This window comes from Mchenga conophoros, linkage group LG3, assembly GCF_057382185.1.
Source record: "Mchenga conophoros isolate Kocher_MC1m ecotype Shallow Benthic linkage group LG3, M_conophoros_male_GT1.1, whole genome shotgun sequence".
In the NCBI taxonomy this organism is placed as follows: Eukaryota; Metazoa; Chordata; class Actinopteri; order Cichliformes; family Cichlidae; genus Mchenga; species Mchenga conophoros.
Genome location: NC_140528.1, coordinates 31,841,836 through 31,864,877, shown reverse-complemented (window position 1 = coordinate 31,864,877; position 23,042 = coordinate 31,841,836). Strand labels below are relative to the sequence as shown.

Here is a 23,042-nt window from a genome sequence, read left to right as displayed (position 1 = left end):
TCTGAGAGCCTTCTCTCTCTCTCTCTTTTCTTCCTGTCTCAGTAAGCACGTGTGGGCATGTGCTGTTTACCTCTCTTAGATGTGGTTCCTGCAGTCTTTCCCGCCCTCCTGTCAAACCCTCACATGTTGAAGACTGACTCAGCTGCTCTTCAGCGCATGGAGGAAGAGGACGAATGATAGAGTGAGAAGCTGTACAGCAAGCGGCTTCTTGATTTTTGAAAGCAGTTTTTGGCACAATCTGGATTGAGAGTGGATCAGAACGGCGAGCTGTAGTGTGGTCTACAGTGGGAAAGAAAAAAGGAGGGGCGAAGGAAAGATTCTTTGAGGGAATGGCGTCATAAAAAACACTGAAAAAAAGAAAATTAATTAATTAATTGATTGATTAATTTTTAATTTTGTACTGTGTAAAGGTTTGTTTCCAGGTGAAATAACTTTAATAGAATATGATTTTTAATTAATTTTTTTCTGAGTTTTTTTTTTTTTAACTTTTATTTGGTTTACTCGGGTGTGAAACTACAAGGAAAGCCGGTGTCCTCTTCTTTCCTCAGAAGTGATCTGTGGCCGTCTGAATGACTTTTCCATTCCTTCCACAGATGTGTTTTCACAAAGTGTGAAGCTGGATGGATGTAATCACAGCTTTTTAGTCCCACACAAATCAGCAGGAGCTCCCGCCTCTGTCTGCAAACAGGCCCAGCAGCATTATTCTGCTGGTGAATGCATTTAACTCAGTGAAGAGCATGAAACACGAGGCCTTCACCCTGCAAAGCCCAGAGTGTCAGGCTTGAACCAGGAATTATTGAAGTTTTTGAGAGTCCCACAACATCAGAGGGATTTTTACTGCCCAAGAAAAGAAGTAAATTGTAATTTATATGTTTAAGGAATAAGCTGAGAATGAGAAAGTAAGAGATGTACGAAGTCACACACACACTGGAGAGTGTGATTAGACAGTTTGTGAAAGAGGAAACATGAAAGTGAGAGGAAAAGGAAGTTAAAAAGGAGAATTCAAAAACAAGAGAAAGAAAAGGGAGAGTAAGAAGAGGTCGAGCTCACAGGAAGAGAAAAAGTGGAGCATTGTAGAAATTTGAAGGGATGTTGGCGTTCATGCCAAATTTTGCAGATATGTAACATGGAGGGAGGAGCAGAGGTGACCTTTGACCAGCCACTCAAGGCACTTCATGATGACTGATGTCAGTGCAACAGGGCGGTAGCATTTCAGCCAGGAGACCTCTGATTTCTTAGGAATGGGAATGACGGTGGTTGTTTTGAGGGATGTGGGGACCACTGACTGCCTCAGGGAGAGGTTGAAGATCTTGGTGAACACCCCTGCCAGCTGGTTGGCGCATGCTCTGAGAACCCGGTAAGCTTCTCCAAGATCGTATTCATATTGCGTTCAATGTGCACAGTCTGAGTACTCACGGCTATCCTCACTGCTTCAATCATGGCAGTCAGCTTTGTGGGGTTCTGAACAGCTGTGACAGCAACACCGGGAATGTTTTGCAGACGTCCACACACAGCTTCACAGTGGTCCCCCTGAGGGTGTCCAATTAATTTCATCTGCATACTCGCCAGTAATTCTGCTATTACAGTTGTATACATGATTTCTGTCATGGTCCGGGTGAGTGCTGGGTCTTCCCACAGGGCGTTTCCACCCCTGGGTGGAGCCGCCACATCATGCTGAGAGGCTGCACCTGAGCCTAATTGGAATTGCCGGCTTGTTAAGAGCAGCGCTCAGACTCACACCTCGCTAGATCATCTGCAAACCTTTGTCAGTCAGGGCTTCCACAGTTTCAGCTGTTCTTAGCCGTTTCATGTTTTTTCTGACGTTTGTGCTTTCTCCACTCTCAGAGGACCTCCGGACATTGCAAAGCCACTGCTGTAATTTGTTTAGATTTCAGCGCTGGTCTGCTCACAGTTTCTCCGTGCCCACCTGCCCCCCCCCCCCCCCCCAGGAGTTCCTGTACTGGCAGATTACCCAGTGTTGGGTTCTCCATCCCATCCACAACAGCCCCATGGCTTCCACCGCGGACACTTCTAGTGCTCTTTATAGCTTTGTTTCATAGAAATGCCAAGTCGGCCATGTGTGTTTCACAGTGAAAGGTTATGAATTTCTGAGTTAAACCTGTGCCCTCAGTTCCTCGAGTGTTTTTGAGTTATTCCTTGATTACGTTGAGCAGTTCTAGGTAATGTTAAGCTCTTTGAGCACCTCTCACTGTTTTCGCTGTTTGCATCAATTGCACCATTGCAAATAAAGCTTTGTCATGCTCGGTCCCTGCGCCTCAGAGTATTGTTTGCCTCTGTTTTTCCCACTGGCCTCAGGCCGTGACAATTTCTCTCCAATTCAGGCAGATTTTCTGCAGAAGATCACGACCCAGCAGACTAGGCATCTCTCCTTGCACCACACGTAGCGTCGCTGCAGTTTCTTGACCCTGATATGCTGATGCACCTCTATAGCGCCAAGCGGGTGAATGCATTCACCGGTGTACTGTCTCAGTCGCTTGGAAAGCCGGCATCCCGCCCAAGTGCCACAAGCTGTGGTAGGTGGCTTGGCTGATCACGGAAGCCGAGGCCCCTGGCTCAACCTCCATTTACTGCTCTTCCTATTTACATGGATAATGGCATAGATGGGCTCCACAAAGCACTTATTAAATCCATGTAAATGCATGTTTAGTTTGGGTTAAGTTTTCCCATTCCTTCTTTAGTTCTCTTTCATTTCTTGGCTTAGTGCCCCCATTTTCTTGCAGTTATGGCAGATACTGTCTTTACAAACACAGTACTTGCCAAAATGTGCCTCCCACACTCTTAGATACTTGATGTGCATCGGCTTAATTCATATTATTGTCAGCTTTCCGTAGGTCTTTAGTGTTATTAGCTGCTGTTTCTCTTGCTTTAGTAATTTCCAACGCTTTCTTAAAGTCCAGTGTGGGCTCCCCTAACAACAGCATGTCATCCAGCATGCCCCCAACTCAGTGCTCTGAAAGCTGTCTCAGCTCCACCACATATGCAGCCATTGAAACTCCTGCGTGAATGAGTCTGGAATTTGAAACGCTGAACAGTCACGGAGGGTTTCAGGCAGTAATGATTTTGCACCAACGTCACCAGTTCTTTGAAGCTGAAGTCCACAGGTTTCCCAAGTATTGTTAGGTTACATATCAACTCTTACATCCTTGATCCACATGCACTGAGAAGACTTGACCTTTTTTTTTTCGTCCTCAATGTCGTTTGCCAAAAAAGTGTTCCAGCCTATCATATTCAATCCAGTCACCGTCTGTGAACTCCATGAGTGATCCAATCATAGTGATAGATGCAAATTGGTGACCTGACTGCAAATTCCGTAGCAAAAACTCAAAGCTGTCTAGATTTAGTTTTTACGCTCATCACCAAAAAGGTGTTATAACCTCAGGAAAATGATGCTCGGAAACTAAGAGCCTTAATCGGGACATTTAATGATGACTTTCTGAGACATCAACAGTTAGCCACAACACATACAGAAACCTGAAACATTCCAGCAGGGAAAACTCTGAAAAACCTCTGAAGGATCCAGGGTGCAACGCCACGAACACTCTGTACAACAGCCACATTAACCATTTACCCCACATATTTAAACTATCTGTCACCATGTATTTAGGTTTAGTATTATTCACTTATATCACAACTCTGCACCACATGTTATGTGAGCTCCTGTTAACCCACTGTTTTTTGTGAGATTTAATCATTAGGATTAACATGTAAAACACTGACAAACACATTTAGTCATAATTGTTGCAACATCGGTCTTTGTAAAATTGAGAAAATACCTGTAGTTTAAACTTAAACTAACTTGACAAGGAGTCAAAAGTTAAAAGCTGGCTAGAGGAGGGGTACAGGATCTCAGATCTAGATCCCGGTGCATGTTTCGCTTGCTTTGCAATGTTGTTTTGCAGTTCATATGACCGTTTAATAAACTGCGTTTCAATATTTATCTTTTCTAGAGGATATTTGAGTGATTTTAATTGGATCTTTCAATAAAAAGAAGGTGAATCTCTACATCATCCGGTGGTCATCATTTTATCTACAAAATTTGCGACCCAACACCCTTAAAAAATTAAAAAAAAAAAAAAACTTCGTCATCTGTGCTCATGAGCTGACATCATGTAGTTCATCTTCTCACCAGCAGAGGGTCACAAATCACCATCAATGAAGAGATCATGGAGATGTTAGTGACATGAGAGCTGTGTGTATTGACCTGATCAATACATGCAGTTTGTTTTATTGGATCAATTTTTAAAAGCAGCTGTTTTTATACAATGACAGAAACATGAGACGCTGAATGTCTTTAATAGTTTATACACAGTACTATTGGATGTCCACTTATTCAGTTATGATGGAACAATCCAATTAAGAAAGAAATCAAACATTTGGATTCATTTTAATGAGCTCAGACTTGGTGAAAATGCAGAGGAGCTGGTTGTGACCTGAGCTTCACAGAAACACCACATACTATATTCACTGTGACGCTTTGAGTGGGAAAAGACAGAAAAACAACAGGTGGATCCTGGAATAATGTGAGCTTCCATCTTTAAGGACTGAAGAGGAAGAGCTTTACAAGGAATCATTTAGAACAGTTTAAAACATCAACTGATTGAATCCATGAATCTGAAAACGTGTTTGTGAGTGAAAGAGACAGACATGTACAGACTGAACTCTCTCTTCAACAGTCAGAATCTTTCTCTAACAGGAGACACTCTTTACACTCCACTCAGCACAGAGTCACTGAAGAATCATAGTCAAATGAAAACCCAGGACAAAGAGTTTCAGTGAATGTGGTGTTGAAGGTGTGGAGGTGGATCAGAGTGTCAGAGGAGACTCTGTAGAAGGACAGAGTGCCAGCAGGACAGTCCACATACACTGCTACTCTGTTAGAGACAGAGGAGGAGGAGGAGGAGGAGGAGGAGGAGATGGGTCTTTGTTTGTTGTTGTGCCTGACAGATTGAGGACCATCATCAGAGCAGATCAGACTCCAGGAATGAGCATTGTAGCCAAGCACACAGTCAATGCCCTTTCCTTTCCTTCTGATTCTTCTGTAACTCACAGATATAAAAACTATTCCTCTCCACTCGACCTCCCAGTAACAGCGACCAGTCAGACTATTTTCACACAGCAGCTGTGGATGCCAATCAAATCTGTCTGGATGATCAGGATATGAAAAAGTGTCCCACACACGTGTCACCTTCGTGTTGTCGTCAGACAGTTTGAGCCATCTGTGAACTGTGTTTGTGTCGATTGTGAGTTGACAGGAATCTGATGGAGAGAACAAACACAATCCAGCTGCAGTTATTGATCCATCATCTGTTCATTGATTGACACTTTGATGATGACTCCTGACATCAGAGATGTGAATGATGAAGATGGTTGAATGTGTGCTTTGTTTTCATGAATCCCATTAAAAACACACTTACACTTCCTCAGACCTGGTGTCAGCCATCGTTCTCCAGCAGGCTCCACCCTGAAAGGAGGGGGGGGGGGGGGGGGGGGTGTCAGACCAGCACAGCCTTAGCATGCACACATGAGCATTACATGGCTCTCATACACACACTGTTACACACTAACAAAAGGAACAGTACAACATTTTTACAAATACACTTTAATCTAAACGTGGATAAAACTGCTGATGACTGGACTGATCCTGGATCTGTCAGTACACCACTGTATTGAATGAAATATGACTGACGGGGTTCAAACACTTTTTTCAGGGTTAAATTCAAGCACTTTAAGCACCTTCAAGGTCCATTTTAAAGGTTTTTCCAGCATATCCCCCCCCCAAAAAAAGACAAGAATGGCAGTTTCGATTTGCATTACCTCAGCAAGACCATGTGAAAATTATAACAAATCCTAGGTGAACTGTTCCCCTTTTGTTAAAATGTAGAAAAATGCACCACACAAAAATAATGCAAAAGGAAAACTGTCAGGTTTTGTATTGTTGATTGTCATTTATGCTTAGAAATATCTACTTATATATGCTTAGAGTTTTATAATTAGTTGTAGATTGGTAGAGGTTTGATCCTTAATAGTCTGCAAGCTTTGTGTGCACACCTACATCCTGGGAGCGTGGGAGAGGTCGTACATTTTCTTATTGTTTTATGGCAGGATAAACGTGGCTGTATCTGTTTTAGGCTAAGTGCCTTTGGTTTAGATGAACTGCTGGACTTCCAGACCAGCAGGTTTAGGGAAGTCATTTATGGGGTCACACTCTGACCCCCCCCCCACACACACACACACACACGGTACTCTTTGTTTGTATGTAGACGTCATATGTTAATGAACCTATGCATATTAATGTAAGCTCAATAAAAGAGCAGTGTTACAGGGGAGCGGACGAGAGCAACTGGGGTCAAGCGAAGGAACGGCGTCTGTCCGGTTCTCTCCGTGCACGAGAAACACGAAGAACTTTGCCTACTTCGTGTCTTGCTGCTGTGTAATTATATTGTCTTCAACGTTCCAGCGAATAGGTTCAAGCTACAAACCTATCAAAAACGTTGCCTTATATAACACACATCTCACTCCTGTTGAAAAAAAAATTAAAAAAATGAAAACCTTCTCACCAGATAGATTTTTTTCTTTTGTTTTTTTAAAGCCAATTCCCAATAAAACGAACTGTAAGATGTTTAACTACATTGCTGTTTGTATTATTGCTCAAGTCCTAAATGATCGCTTTTAAAAGTGTCTGTGCTAATAACAGTTTGTCCCGTACATCAGCTAGAATGGAAAAAAGACAAAGCTCAAGTTATTCTGCGTCTTTGCTGCACAGCTGCCTCTTCTTCTCTCATTCTCTCCCCTCCCTCTTTTGTTGCTCCATCAATCATGAAACTGATCAATGATCAGCTGATCGGCTTTTCTCTCTCTTTTTTTTTTTTAAATAAATCGCCCACTTTGCGCCAGAAAGCTTGATCAGCTGTTGTTAGAATTTATTTAATATTAATTTCTAGTATCAGCTGATGTTTGCTGGAGCCACAGCTGTAAAGCTGCTGGTCATGATGTCGGTTTGGATATGTGGTGAGAGGGAAACATGAAGATGAAACCAGGAGATGTCCTTACTGAATCATCAGAGCTGAACAGGTGATGGAGAAACAGGTTTACCTTTTAGGTGACATGAATGAGTTGAAGGGAAGTTATGAACTGTTTCTGAGAGACAAATAACACCAGCATCCTTTTTTAGGTAGCTGACAGCTGGTAACTGTGCAGGGGTGGGTCTAGCAAAGTGTTGCCAGGGGGCCATGAAGGGCATTAACAGGGAGAGGGATTACTTTTCTTTCTTAAGCTACGTCCACATGTACACTGGTATTTTTGAAAAACAGTTTTCCCGTTTTTGTTTTTTTTAAATCAGGGAAAACGCTGCTATGAACATGCCAAAGCAACAGGTGGCGATATATTCCTAACCGTATAGAAATGTTGGCCAATCTGAAGTCCAGAAGGCTGGGTGAGAAAGAATAAACAAAGACAGCACATAGAAGCAGAACTGAGTCCTGTGTGGAGGGACAGTAACTGTGTGTATATGTAAGCATTTAAACACTGCAGAGAGTAACAGTATTTTGTGCAAGTCCACCATTGTAGAAATTCATTTCACCGAGACAACACGGCGCACAGTGTGACGTCAAAAAAGGCGCACACCTTTGACGCTGTGTTTTCTTTTCCTCATCCACACGTGAATGCAAAAACTGAGTTTTCAAAAATATCTACCCTGGCAGGCGTTTTTAAAAATCTCAGTTTTTAGTGACCAAAAACACCGTTTATGTTTGGACGAAAGGTGCAAACGCATAGAAAAATCTGCGTTTTCAAAAATACCTGTTACATGTGGAAATAGCATTATTCTCATTTAAAATATCTAGCTTTTAAAAAAAATTATCTGAAATTTACAAACTATTAATACATTTATACCATCAAAACAGTGTACATCACTGTCACAACTAGGGATGGGTATCGAAAACCGGTTCTTGTTGAGAACCGGTTCCCACTGTTTCAATTCCTTGGAATCGTTTGCCATTTTTGCAAACGATTCCCTTATCGATTCCAGTCGCCCTGAATGACGTCACCACGTTGCGGAGCGTCATTTACCTGGCAGGAAACACGGCGCCTAAGCGGCTCAAACGCTCAAAAGTTTGATTATACTTTATGAGAACCGATGACAACAGGGCAACTTGCAAAGTAGATATTTCATTTAAGGGAGGAAACACTACGAATATGCAAAAGCATTTGCTCACAAAACACGCGATGACACGCGTTTTTAATTCCGCTCCGGACTCGTGACTCTCAACCCAGCAGCAGCGCTAACGTTTGCACGTCCTCTCCCGTTAATGCGGCAGGTAAATAATCAACTAACAGTGCATATTATGTTAGCGCGATCTGCCTTATTACAAGACCTGCCATTACTGTACATGTAGGTGACCATGATGAGAGAGACAGACAGAGTCTGGCTGGCGCTCGCTGGCAGTTCTCGCTGCAGTCTACCGGTAGCGTCTCCTTTCAGGCCAGGATAGACGAATGTCACCGAGCAGTGACTCAGTTTGTGGTCAAAGGCTTGCACCCATTTGCCACAGCAGATGATTTTTGGTAAGTGAATGTGTTTAATTGTAGGCAGGGACATTACTGGATATTCTTGTGTAATTGCCACAGAACAATTTATGTTATACTTTGTTATTGCTACAGAACAGGGGTGCTCACACTTTTTCTGCATGTGAGCTACTTATAAAATGACCAAGTCAAAATGATCTACCCACTACAAAAATCCAAAACATATACTTATTTATAAATATATTGAGGATTCTTTATATCTACAATGTATATACATGCATAACCGCAATATCCAATATTTCACAACACAATTAACTATGTAAATTTTTTGTCATTACCTGAGTTTACTCTGATGACTTGCACTGAATTGAATCAGCCAGGGATGCATAGTCCGGACAGTAGCTGCTGACGGCCAGGTTTAAGAGAAAAAACCGAGAGCTAAAAATTGGAGTTAACTCGCTGACTAGCTTGTCAGTTTTACTGCACTTCGCGCCGCTGTTTGCGCATGCGCAGCGACCTAAGCGTCAGAAAAAATCTGCTGTCATCTGACTGGCTTCCCTGTATCAATCAAGTGACGGGATGGATGATAGGCTGGCATCTATTTTTTTAATGCCATGCGATCTACCAATACTACCTTTGCGATCGACTGGTCGATCGCGATCGACGTATTGAGCACCCCTGCTACAGAAGAATATTTATTTTATTATTTTACATTTACAATTTTTTTCCTGGGGACCCTGTGACACCACATTGAAGAGCCATAGGCTGGAACTCTTAAGATCTCACTGTTGGGTTTGTAAGGCCATGTTACTCCTAAATTTCTATCTTGTTCAAAGAGAAGATATAAAACAAAGTTCTAAGCTAATCGACCTTAGTGTTCTCCTTTTAAAAAAAAAAAAAAAAAGAATCGATAAGAGAATCGATAAAGAATCTAATCGTTAAACAGAATCGAAAATGGAATCGGAATCGTTAAAATCTGATTGAGCATGCATCAAGAAAAATAGGAAGTGAGTGAAGGACACAAGAAATGTTTCCAGCTCTTCCGCCTTTGTCAGGCATTCTCTCCATACCTGAGAGTGTCCAGTCTCCAACGTGGATCCTTTTGTCCAGCCGACAACAGCTCCATTCCTGAGTCTCCTGGATGATTGTAGCTCAGGTCCAGCTCTCTCAGATGGGAGGGGTTGGAGTTCAGAGCTGAGACCAGAAAAGTACAGCCTTCCTCTGTGATCAGACAGCCTGACAGACTGCAGACACACAAAATAACAAGCAATCTGTGAACAACAATTTTATGGATGGCTGATACAACAACATCCATTTCCATCCATTATATTTAAAATGACTTTATTTATAAGATAAACTAAGTGGAGAGGAGAAAAAAAAAGTTAAGGACATGCGGTAGTGACATATAAAAGCATCAGTAGTAAAAATAGGGGAGTGGAGAAGAAAGCAGAGAATCACGGGAAGTCCACCAACAGTCTGCGCCTGTAGCAGCATAACTAAGGGATGGTTCAGGGTCAACTGATCCAGCTCTAACTATAAGCTTTATCAAAAAGGAAAGTTTGAAACTGATCTTAAAAGTAGAGAGGATGTCTGTCTCCTGAACTCAAACTGGGAGCTGGTACCACAGCAAGTTGTCCTACTGTGAGAGAGACTTCAACACTCATATGGGTAAAGACAATGAGACTTGGATGGGTGTGATTTTAAGGAACAGCCTAAAGAGAGGGGCTGAGCTGTCAAATGATCACCACCTGGTAGGCTGTTGGATCAGATTGCGGGGAAGGATGTTGCACAGACCTGGCACACCTAAACCTATAGTGATCTTGCCCTAAGAACACTTGGCAGAGGCCCCGGTCTGCAAGCTCTTTAACCCCCACCTGTAGCTGAGCTTCTGAGGGAGAATGGGGACATTGAGTCCGAATGGATGACGCTCAACACCTCCATTGCCAAAGCTGCTGCACTGAGCTGTGGCCACAATCCTTAATTTTTATCTACAAGGGCCTGATATCAATTTATGACATCATACTGCCACTGTTCTATCAAAATTTAAAACATATGTGGATTTTATTTTTCTCAGAAACAAAAATTAGGTACAAAAAACAAAACAAATTATCTGTTAATTCTTTGTTTTTACATTCATCAGGTCCCAATCTCCCTCATAGCAAAGAGAAATTAAAAATGCATGCCATGACAGAGTTCGGGTCTTAGGAGATTAATCCCCCCACCAGCCCAACCAGAAACCTTTCTACCGGGTGCACTGCGCTGATTCATGTTTCTAAGCTACCACAGTGGTTCTCAAACTTCTCACAATGAGTACCACCTCATGGCTCTTGAAGTATCACCCTTATGATACTTTTTGTGCAAAGATATAAATCACATTTTAAACGATCCTCTGTGGAAAGATTTGAATCCTGACCTGAGAGTTTCAAGGTTACATTGTGGACTCTGCAGTGCAGCAGACAGAAACTTCACACCCAAATCCTGCAGGTTGTTGTTACTCAGGTTTAGCTCTTTCAGACTTGAGGACTGGGAGCTGAGAACTGGGGACAGAACTTCACAACTTCCCTCTGACAGGAAACAGCTACTCAGTCTGAAAAATTATCGAGAACACAACACCTGTGTTAAAGTGTAATCGTAGTGAAGAGAGAAGTTATGAAATGATATAACACATAGATGACTTTTATTGAATTAGCTACAATTATTGGTTATTTTTGGCAACTGATAAAAATAAATAATACTGTTGATCTGACCTTAGTGTTTCCAGTGTACACTGTGAAGCCATTATTCCTACAGACCGAAGATTCATTCCTGAATCCCACAGCTCAGAATTATTCAGGTCCAGCTCTCTCAGACTAGAGGATTGGGAGCTGAGAACTGAGGACAGAGCTTCACAGCTTCCCTCTGAGAACTTACAGCCCATTAGCCTATTTAAAAAAAAAAAAAAAAACATCCACAAGAGTTAAAGTGTTGTCAGCATGGCGTTATTGCCAATATTCAATCCTGTTTTTTTAAGATGCAACAATGATTGGCTAAACTTTAATCAACTTATTGATTAATTCTGAAAAATAAAATGTTACTTGATCTGACCTCAGAGTAATCAGCTTGCAGTTTAGATTCTGCAGTCCAGCAGAAAGAGTTTCAGAGCTGCTCTCCGAGAGGTTACTGAGATTCAGTCTGAAAATTATAACATGAACAATGAAACACTCGTTTTACTAATAAGCTACTACATTTAGCAATGTGTTTTAAAATAATCCTTAATGCCTGGGATTAAACAGGTTAGAAATGTGACAGTTTAACTTGGGGATAATGAGAAATACTAATAAACACTTATGAGTGGCATTTTTAACCGTTTCATTTGTCAGCTGAACAAGGGAGAAAAAAAACAAAAAACAAAACAAAAAACTGAATATACTGACCTTAGAGTATTCAGTTTACAACATGAACTCCCCAAGGCTGCAGACAGAAGCTTTACACCTGAATCGTCCAAGCTGTCGATCCTAAGGTCCAGCTCTGTCAGACTAGACGACTTGTAGCTGAGTACTGAAGTCAGAGCTTCACAGCCTGCCTTTGACAGCTCACAGACACTCAGCCTAAAAATAAAGAAGCATGAAATCTGTGACATTTGTTAAAAAGAGAGGGAGGAAAAATAAATAACACCCCCACAAACACACACGCGCGCGCTGTAGGGACACTACAAGTCATGGTTAACTAAAAATTTCAAAATGTAAGCTGGAAGGAAGGAACAAGACATAGCACAGAAACCATAGAAACAACCAACATATGCAAAAGTAACCGTAAACAATAAATGTTACTGAGCAGCAACCAAGATAGTGTGTTTCTGGGATTACTTGTTTGTACATCTCTGTCCACACCTGTGTCTGAGCGCACTTGTATTCATAGGGTTTCTCCATGTAAATGTCTTATACTGGGTGTGGCGAGGAACAGCCCTGCCACATAGGACATGAAGCAGACATGGAGGAGACTCGGGCACCAGAGAGCCAGAGGCCCTTCCTCCCCAGAGCTCGAGAACCCAAGGAGGACCACAATCACACCACCCCACCTAGAAAAGTCACCCAGCAGCACAAGTCACAGGCGGCCGCAGAAATGAGCCCGCAGGCTCCACTGGCAGCTGGCCAGGCCAGAGCAGACTGAGCCCTGGGCCAAGCGAACCGAGGACCCTACACACCCCGGAAGAGGGAACCCCGTTCCCCGAAACCCAATAATAGCATGGTGTCCAGGCCCGGGCCCATCTAGATTGGGTACCCCGTGCATGCACTCACCCACCCACAACCTGGCAACACACCAGCCATGACCCAAGACCCCCAGAAGTCCAAGTCCCCAAGCCCACCCAGGACCCACCAAGGAACCACACAGCTACCAGGCATAGGACTGACATAGGAGCCTGAAAGAATCTTATTTTGGTATACCGTATTTTCGGGTCTATAAGGCGCACATAAAAGTCTTAGATTTTCTTCAAAAAGTGCGGCGCGCCCTATAGTGCAGTGCGCCTTGTGTGTGTTGTAAGGAGGACGTAGTAGAGATCACCATGAGAACGCTAAAGAGTGAAGTGTGGGCGTTGATTGTATATACCGCTACAATCGCACATACCTGTATAAAAGAACAGGTATGTGCGTTATGCAGAACTTCGTTGTTTTAACAACCCTGAAAATGGCAAAGAGACACGCTTATGAAACACAGTTTAAACTGAAGGCCATCAGCTACGCGGAGGAACATGGAAATCGAGCAGCCGCGAGAGAATTTAAGATTAATGAATCGATGGTTCGCAAGTGGAGGAAGCTGGAAAACGAGCTCCGAGAGGTCAAGAACACGCAGCTGACTTTCCGCGGACATAAGGCAAGGTGGCCCGAGTTGGAGGAAAGACTCGAGCAGTGGATCATCGAGCAAAGAACGAGTTGGAGAAGCGTTTTGACGGTCACCATTCGACTAAAAGCAGTTTCGCTAGCAGAAGAAATGAAAATTGAACATTTCCAATGAGGTCCGTCTTGGTGCTTTTGTTTCATGAAACTGTGCCATTTTTCCATCCAGACCAGGACTACGGTAGTGCAGCAACTTCCAGCGGATTATAAGGAAAAGCTGGCCATCTTCCGCTCCTACTGCAGCAAACACATCGCCGACAAACACATCCAGCCCAGCCACATCACTAACATGGAAGAGGTGCCGCTCACTTTCGACATCCCGGTGAGTCACAATGTGGAGAAGAAGGGGACCAGCATGGTAGCGATACGCACAATGGGGCACGAAAAGTCTTCTTTTACTGTTGTGCTTGGCTGCCATGCTAATGGACAGAAACTGCCGCCAATGGTGATTTTTTAAGAGAAAGACTTTGCCTAAAGAGAAGTTTCCAACAGGAATCATCATTAAGGCAAATGAAAAGGGCTGGATGGATGAGGAAATGATGAAAGAGTGGCTGAGGGAGGTTTATGTAAGGAGACCAGGTGGTTTTTTTCCACACATCACCATCGCTGTTGATCTGTGACTCTATGCGTGCCCATCTCACAGCCGATGTGAAAAAAACAAGTTAAGCAAATGAACTGTGAGCTTGCTGTCATTCCAGGAGGCCTGACAAAGGAACTCCAACCGCTGGACATTGGTGTGAACCGGCCGTTCAAAGTAAGGCTGCGAGCGGCGTGGGAGCGATGGATGACCGATGGAGACCACAGTTTCACCAAGAGTGGAAGGCAGCACCGGGCGCGTTACGCCACAATTTGCGAATGGATTGTAGATGCTTGGGCTAACATGTCTGCTGGCACTGTTGTTCGAGCTTTCGCAAAAGCCGCCATAATTTCCGAGGAGCCGCACAGCACGGAAAGTGACTCTGACGGTGAAGAAAGTGAACCTGGAATGTTTGATGGAGATTTAGCGCAGCTGTTCAATTCAGACAGAGGATGAAGACTTCGATGGGTTTGATTGGTGACGATTACAGGTAATAAAAATGTTAGTACCAAACTCAGTTTTGCTCCCGCTTTAGTTTTAAATATGCATACTTGTATGCACCCTATAATCAGGTGCGCCTTATGTGTGTGTTAAATACAGTAATGGCACACATAACTGAGACTGCGCCTTTCAGTACAGTGCGTCTTATGGTCGTGAAAATACCGTAATGGATACTGGATGTGCTTGATGTTGCCAGCTGAACTGGATATAATGCACCAGATCAGGTTGAAGGGAAATAATAATGTTCCACCAAGAACACTTCTTATGAAATTTCTCAACCCAGTCTTGACTAGGTGGTGATGGAGGCGATACTGTGCAAAGGAGGTAACACCTCAAATCTGATGAAACACCTGGCGACGCATAGCGTTTTTTTAAAAGCCGCGAAATACATCGTATTTGACAGCTTGCTGCAAGACCTCACAACAAACACATCTACTGCGGGTGTGGTGCCTGTTATCGGACCCGGAGTTAGCAACATCCCCCAAGAAACTGAAGAGTAGAGTCCTGGCCCCTAGCCCTGCCAGTGTAGCAGAAATGGCGACGGATGATGATGACAGCAGCAGCTGTTCTTCTCTGGGCGAGTAGCTTAATGTCGTTTGTGTGTAATTTACGTTGAGTAGGCTAACCACGTTATTACATTAATGCATGCAAGGTGAACTAGCAAACACTGTCGTAGTTACATGCGGCTGTCTTCTTGTTTGATGGCAGGTACTCCCTTCATGTTGTATCAACAGAAAAGGCTAACTTGGTTATCATTTTGCAGAAAAATAGAGACTGCTAAAAAAAAAAACGTAAGAGGTTTTTGCACAAAGTTTGTGTTCTCCATTCTTTAAGCACAGTTTAAGAACCGGCACAGTTTCAAAAGTACTGGTTTGGCACTGTTATTGGATAAAACCTAAACGACACCCATCCCTAGTAACAGGACACTGGATTAGTCCATGAGTTTTTGGTATAAAGTAAACCGTTTTGAATGGTACTTTGGTAAGTGTTACACCGACAGATGTCTCAGAAATGTTGATACTGTCTGTTGCTTTGAATTTTTAGGAGAATCATATACTTGATTTAGTGCTGATGATCATTGCACTTTAAAGTTTTTTTTTTTTGTTTGTTTTTTTAAATGGACGAGCACCCATCACAGTGCTCGTCCAATTTGTTCATGGCACGATTGTGCCATGAACAAATTGCAATTGTTACTAGAATAAATATTTAGAAAATAAAAGCCTGATCAGAAATTTCCTTACAAAGCTTTGTTGGAGACTTTGATCACTGGCAGCAGCCCCACAAGAGCCCCTTCTGAAGCAGAGTATTTTTTCAGGTCAAACACATCCAGATCTTCTTCTGATGACAGTAACATGAAAACCAGAGCTGACCACTGAGCAGGAGACACTTTATCTGTGGAGAGACTTCCTGATCTCAGGGACTGTTGGACCTGCTCCACTAGAGAACGATCAGTCAGTTCATTCAGACAGTGGAACAGATTGATGCTTTTCTCTGCAGACAGCTTCTCATTGAGTTTCTTCTTGATGTACTGGACTGTTTCCTGATTGGTCTGTGAGCAACTTCCTGTCTGTGTCAGCAGGCCTCGTAGGAGAGTCTGATTGGTCTGTAGTGAAAGACCCAGGAGGAAGCGGAGGTACAAGTCCAGGTGTCCATTTGGACTCCTTAAAGCCTTATCCACAGCAATTTGGTAGACATGTTGTTTTTTCATCAGATTGACTTCAGAGTTGATGAAGGTCAGATGGACATGAAGAGCAGCCAGAAACTCCTGAACACTCAGGTGGATGAAGCAGAACACCTTGTCCTGGTACAGTCCTCTCTCCTCTTTAAAGATCTGTGTGAACACTCCTGAGTACACTGAGGCTGCTCTGATATCGATGCCACACTCTGTCAGGTCTGATTCATAGAAGATCAGGTTTCCTTTCTGCAGCTGATCAAAAGCCAGTTTTCCCAGAGACTCTATCATCTTCCTGCTCTCTGGACTCCAGTGTGGATCTGTCTCAGCTCCTCCATCATACTTGACCTTCTTCACTTTGGCCTGAACCACCAGGAAGTGGATGTACATCTCAGTCAGGGTCTTGGGCAGCTGTCCTCCCTCTCTGGTTTTCAGCTCATCCCCCAGAACTGTAGCAGTGATCCAGCAGAAGACTGGGATGTGACACATGATGTGGAGGCTTCGTGATGTCTTGATGTGGGAGATGATCCTGCTGGCCTGATGCTTATCTCGGAATCTCTTCCTGAAGTACTGCTCCTTCTGTGGGTCAGTGAACCCTTTGACCTCTGTCACCATGCCAACACAGTTAGGAGGGATCTGATTGGCTGCTGCAGGTCGTGTGGTTATCCAGAGGTGAGCAGAGGGAAGCAGTTTCCCCCTGATGAGGTTTATCAGCAGCACATCCACTGAGGTGGACTCTCTGGGGTCAGTTAGGATTGTAGTTTTGTGGAAGTCCAGAGGAAGTCGACACTCATCCAGACCATCAAAGATGAACACAACCTGGAAGTCTTCAAAGCTGCAGATTCCTGCTTCTTTGGTTTCAGTAAAGAAGCGATGAACAAGTCCCACCAAGCTGAACTTTTTTTCTTCCAGCACATTCAGCTCTCTGAAAGTGAATGGAAATATGAACTGGATGTCCTGGTTGGCTTTGTCTTCAGCCCAGTCCAGGGTGTATTTCTGTGTTAAGACTGTTTTCCCAATGCCAGACACTCCCTTTGTCAGCACTGTTCTGATTGGCTCGTCTCTTCCAGGTGAGGCTTTAAAGATGTCTTCTTGTCTGATTTTTGTTTCTGGTCTGTCTGGTTTCCTGGATGCTGTTTCAATCTGTATGACCTCATGTTCATCATTGACCTCTGCAGTCCCTCCCTCTGTGATGTAGAGCTCTGTGTAGATCTGATTCAGGAGGGTTGGGTTTCCTGCTTTAGCGATCCCCTCAAACACACACTGGAACTTCTTCTTCAGATTAGACTTGAATTTAAGATGACGATGACACTTTTGAAGAGCCTCTGAATTAAAAACAGTAAGAAGGATGATTAGTCTATTATGGTTTTTACAGTGTCAACCATTATTTATATAATCATGCATTTCCATCTTAATAACTTTCGTTAAAATCTCAGGAGATATTTGGGTAATTTGAACACAAATCAAATTGGACCTTTCATTGAACCATCTTCAATTAGCATGAAAATGACATGTCACAAAGGTTAGAAACATACAATTCTAGATATAGAAAATACTTAAATATTTTATTGAACAAGGTCATTCATTTATATTAACATCCATGAAGATGCTAAAAATGACAGCCTAAACACAGCATTTAATTAGTTAATAGACTGAATTGGCTTCTCTCAGTGTGTAAAAGAACCCACACAGATTTAGTTTTAACATATGGAATAGAAACTGAACATCTAACAGTGTTTACTGAAAACACTCGTCTGATCATTCCCTTATAACAAAGCCTAATACAATAACGGATTACACAGCAGTGGAGAGTAGATTTCACCTGCACCTTAAAGCGGGATGAAATCTAATAAGCCAGAGATGAAACAGCGTGTCACAAATTCAGAAGATCATAATTTAGCCTCGAAAAATAGTTGGTTGCTTTATAAGAAAGCCCTCCGCAAAGCCAGAACATCTTACCATTTGTCACTGATTGAAGAAAATAAGAACCCCAGGTTTCTCTTCAGCACTGTAGCCAGGCTGACAAAAAGTCAGAGCTCTGTTGAGCCAACCATCCCTTTAACGTTAGCTAGTAATGACTTCATGAACTTCACAAATAAAATTTTAATCATTAGAGAAAAAATTACCCATAATCATCCCACAGATGTAGTATTAGCTACAGCTACTTTTAGTACCGTTGATATTCATTTAGACTAAAACAGCCTCAGTTTAATACATATCACAAAATTAATTGTGATAATGTTGTATCTGCATACTGCGCAGTCCGACCTTCATTCATCCTCTTTAAAATCGAGCTCGCCACCTCCAGTTCATTGCCCGCATACGTCTGCAGCACCAGTGTAACTGTTTTCAGTCTGTCTGCATTTTCCAGTTGGCGTTTAAAGACTTTGGGGAAGTCATCGCCAGGGTCATTGTGCAGGTAAAACTGGAAATGTTTCAGCTCCTCGTCTCCCAGATTGTTCAACATTTCAAGCAGCTGCACTTTCACTGCCTTCTCCGTCTTTGGCCTGTAAAACATGTGGACATGATTCATAGTCAGTAAGTCTCATCATATGTCGAATATACTTATTTAGGACATTAAACAGCAGAATAAATCTTTGCAACTGGATTATAAGGACCGAGGTTTTTTTAAACTGTCCATTTTACTTATAGATTTTTGTGGTATTTTAGTAAACGCATGAGGAGATAAGGCTTGTTTGTGTAACAACTTGCTTATTAAATTATAAATGATTAAAAAAAGTGACTAATTTTTATTATAGGAAAACAATATTTGTTCAAGAAAGTTAGTCTACTGCAAGAGGCAAAAAGTAAGATACAAATATCAGCAACAAGGATTCATCTACAAAACATGAAATGTAGAATCAGCAGTACTACATCTTGGCAATGACATCTACTAGGCATGTATATGTCACTTGATGTAACTTCAGCCTTGACACTGCTGTTGATATACACATTTAAGGAAAATTAAGAACACTGAGCAGCTGGAGTCCTACAGACACTCAGCCTCTTCACACCTCCTACAACATCCATTCTTTACATGATGCATTTGTGGAAACACTCCAACACACACCGCTTCACATATAAACATAGAAATGTGTGTGAAACACAGCTGAGCTGACATTAAACATGATGGAGGATTTATTCACAAACACTGAGACACAACATTTAGACACACATTACCTCTTTGCAGGAGGACAGATGTTTTCTTTAAACTCATCATCCATGTCCTTTGACTCGTCGCTGAGTGGAGGTCCAGGTTGGTTCCTGTGAATAATAATGGAGCAGTGATGTGAGTGCTGAGCTGTGACATGGAGAAGAGTCATGGACAGTTAGAGATGGTCATCTCACCTCTGAGCTTTGGTCTGGCTCTCATGTTCCCCACACAGAGTGCTTTTAGAGGGAGGGACTCCCTCCTCTCTGTCCTCACACTGATCCATGCTGCTCAGCTCACACACACTTTCTACCTGCAGAGGAAACAAATCATCAATCGAGAGCTTTTGATGTGTTGGACTAACATCCACAGCTTTCATCAGTTCACAACAAAAAGTGTCACAGAGAGATTAGCCTCCAAATCCTCCATTCCTGTAGTCCTACAAAGCAGCAGGTCAAACATGGCCATAACAATTCCCAGGACCAAGCTGACAGTTCATATTCTAACTGCTAGCTAAACTAAGTATCAGTTAACCCTTGTGTGGTGTTCGTATTTTTGTTACTCAGCCAGTGTTCATGGGTCTGGTGGACCCGCTAGAGCTTTGGCTTTCCAAATTAACACTATCAAACAATTTTATGTTAAATTACTCAACAATGTTTACTTCATCCCACTTACAAGCCATATGAACAGCAAACATGGTTAATTTTTCCCTTTACCTCTGTTAGATCACATTTATGAATTAATGTGCTTCTCGTTTTTGTTTTGTTTTTATAAAATGTTATAAAAAATAAAATCAGTTATAATCAAGTGGAGTGGAAAGACAACATTTCTTGGGATAGAAGATCATTCAATTTCTCCATTTTTTTTTTTTTTACATCCATATTTCTTCATTTGTTGTCTGGTGGGCTTGTTCTGGTCCTGGAGCTGGCTTCTCATGGGGTACTCATCTTCATTTGTTACTAAATGGCACTCAACCTCACCCTCTTCTTCAAAGTCACTGTCAGACAAAAAATGTGATCCTCATATTCTGAAACTTCTTCCCCGGCATCATCATCAGAAGCTCCTCTGTCTTCCAAAATCAATAAGGCCCTCGCAGCAGATAATCTTTTGCCATCTTGATCAGTTGTGATAAAGAACCACACTGGCAAAGTCTTATTTACAGCATTATGCCCCTAATTTGCAGGTGGGACAGGGTATGAGAACATAAAATTTGGATCCCTCAAGAAAGAGGGTAAAATGTGTGGGAATGTCAGAGCAGACGGTGTTGGTAGTTGAATTTTCAACAATGTTGCAACTTTGTGCGGAGCAGGAGGGGAAGAAAACACTATCAGCAGCACCAGAAAGGAGGAAGACAGAGTGTGGGAACACAGGACCTACACTTTCAACACTTTTATTAGACCTGGGTCCAGTGGACGCGAACACCTTGCATGTAATGTAAATGCGTGGGGGGTACAGTATGAGGTAATTGAAAATTAGTTCGGATTTATGTTCTTCACAGAAAATAAGCCAAAGCCAATGAATTTCAGGTTGAAAAAATATTAACTGTTTAATTTTTCTTTTGAAAAAAACTGAGTACGGGTCTCACAGACCCGAACACGGGTTAATCTGCCAGCAGTTACTGTGGAACAGCGGCCGAACTCCGTGTTTAGTCTGGATCACAAACAGTAACAGGAAATGGCGGACACACTCGGCCGAGTTACAACGGGCTGACTGTTTAGGAAACGACGGTTTTGTTCCGAAAATAAAAACAGTTTGTTGTTTAAAGAAATCAAACATGATCTGAACTAATAGTAAAGTTCATGAAGACAAACTGTTAAAGGAGGAAACAAAGCAAACTTACAGTTTCTTCGCGCAGAGACACGAACAACAAGCAACACTCCACACCCGAACACTAAAAGCTAGCGTTAGCCCGCTGAAAGCTTGAAGCTCCGCGCGTATGCTTCAGAATCCCTGCTTCAAAGTGTGATTTGTTTGGCCAGAGTCACGTGATCAGTGACGTCGAAGAATTCTTTAGAACTTAACTGTTTCGGTACCTGATTTAATGGTTCGTAAGGAAATGATTAAGTGATGGTCAAATGAAGCTTTCTGAAGCTCATTATTCGAAGCTGTTCAACACAGTCTTCTCTGTGACATCAGATGCCCCAAAATATGAAGAACAGCTGTAATCTACAAAATAAAATGAACTGGTTCGTTATGAATTTCCACTCCACAGAGTGGAGTTCACAATCTGATTTTGGGCCACCGTTGTGTTGCTTTGAACATGTATTTTTCGGGTACGTATTTCTGACCTGGGGATAGAATTGGTTGTTAAGTGGAAAGAAAAAATGTTTATGAACTTGTAAAGTAAAATCATGGTGCATTTAAGGTTACCCTGTTTGGGTTTCATTTAAGAAGAGAATTTGTATAACCTTGAGACCAGTTTTCCCGTGCTTCACTCGTGTAGCCTACATTAGTTTGAAGAAGAAAAACTTCCACGGGACTGCGATGTGAAAAGATATAACAAAAATGTATTCCACAGCTTGCAAATCTTCTTACAGGAGTAATCAGATTGAATTTATCCTCAACACAAAAAACTTGCTCTGTTCTCCCTGGTTGCAGCGTCCCTCCCACATCGCATGCACTCATTTCCATAAATCCATGTCAAGTTCAACAACAACAAATATAAAAATATATGAACTATATTAACTTGGCTTCCATAGAATTTGTTTCACTGTGCGATGGCCGAGTCTGTTTCTTATCTTGGAGATAATTTCTCCTGCCTCAGAGAAAATCATCTCACATGGAACAGAAGAGGCTGGAGTGCACAGACACTGGTAGAGATGCAGGTATATGGTCTTCCTGGGTCCCACAGACTGTCACCGAAAAAGAAGAAACATTTTGGAAGAGAGAAACATGATTCCAGCCTAAAACAACAGACAGAGATACTGTAATCATAAAATAATACTAATATTTTAAGGAACAACAAACACTGAAAATACACAGTAACTGTTTAAATCACTCCCTTCTCCACTCATAGAGCAGACACATGCTAAAGGTTAGCATCTTAAAGACTTCCTGTACAGCTCATGATGTGTATGATGTCCTCTCAGCCCCCCAGGTGGAGCAGGGGGCGAGTCTGTCCAGCTGCCATTCAGACATTCAGAAACATGTGTGTGTCTGACTGTGGGAGACAGTAGAGAATATGGCTGTGAGGTCTACAGCAAAGAAAGAAACATCCTGAGAGACACCACAGTGCTACTTAAGGTCAAAGGTGAGTGTGGAAATACAGTCCTTTGTGTGTATGTTCAAGTTCAAGGTTCTTTATTTGTCACATGCATAGTTATACAAGTATAACACACAGTGAAATGTAGCCTGACACGCTCCTCGACATGTGCAAAAATTGGGGGGGGGGGGGGGGGTGTAGAGGAAGAACATTATATATATATATATATATATATATATATATATATATATATATATATATATATATATATATATATATATATAGTATATACACTGGGTGAATGTGCAGTAGTAGCAGCAAGCAGGTGAATTCTGTACATTAATATGAATAGACATCTGACTATTTTACAGGATAGACAATATAAACATATTTAAAATTAAAGGAATTGAAGTGTACATTGTGCCTTGGTGTGTGTGTGTGTTTCTTCAGCTGTTTCATCATAAACATGGACAAGCCTCCTCTTTCAGGTGGAAACATCAACACCATTATTTTTATTTTCT

At 42.2% G+C, this 23,042-nt stretch overlaps 1 protein-coding gene across 3 annotated transcripts; it reads right to left on the bottom strand.

The window, feature by feature from the left end:
- Positions 1 to 4,735: 4,735 nt before the first annotated feature.
- Positions 4,736 to 19,626, bottom strand: LOC146578155 (neoverrucotoxin subunit alpha-like). Of its 3 annotated transcripts, XM_085257593.1 has the most exons (11): positions 19,517 to 19,626; positions 19,349 to 19,432; positions 18,437 to 18,675; positions 15,738 to 17,493; positions 11,958 to 12,131; positions 11,629 to 11,715; positions 11,292 to 11,465; positions 10,958 to 11,131; positions 9,615 to 9,788; positions 5,436 to 5,482; positions 4,736 to 5,277 (listed from the first exon to the last, which is right to left on the bottom strand). In XM_085257593.1, the coding sequence occupies exons 1-11, from the start codon at positions 19,603 to 19,605 to the stop codon at positions 4,736 to 4,738; spliced, it is 3,540 nt and encodes a 1,179-aa protein (XP_085113719.1). In that variant the 5' UTR covers positions 19,606 to 19,626. The 3 variants fall into 3 exon arrangements, with proteins under 3 accessions (XP_085113719.1, XP_085113726.1, XP_085113734.1); XM_085257600.1 differs by lacking the exons at positions 11,629 to 11,715; positions 19,349 to 19,432 and having other exon boundaries at positions 15,738 to 17,507; positions 18,409 to 18,675; XM_085257608.1 differs by lacking the exons at positions 10,958 to 11,131; positions 11,629 to 11,715; positions 11,958 to 12,131; ... (2 more) ...; positions 19,349 to 19,432; positions 19,517 to 19,626.
- Positions 19,627 to 23,042: the final 3,416 nt, after the last annotated feature.

Excerpts from the sequence above, each read along its gene's own strand:
- LOC146578155 (XM_085257593.1), bottom strand. The coding sequence starts at position 19,605 with ATGGATCAGTGTGAGGACAGAGAGGAGGGAGTCCCTCCCTCTAAAAGC. Across the intron at positions 17,494-18,436 it reads TTTAAAGAGGATGAATGAAG|AGGCTCTTCAAAAGTGTCAT; the intron begins GTCGGACTGCGC and ends TTTTTAATTCAG. Across the intron at positions 12,132-15,737 it reads AAAGTCTCCAACAAAGCTTT|GCTGAGTGTCTGTGAGCTGT; the intron begins GTAAGGAAATTT and ends CTTTATTTTTAG.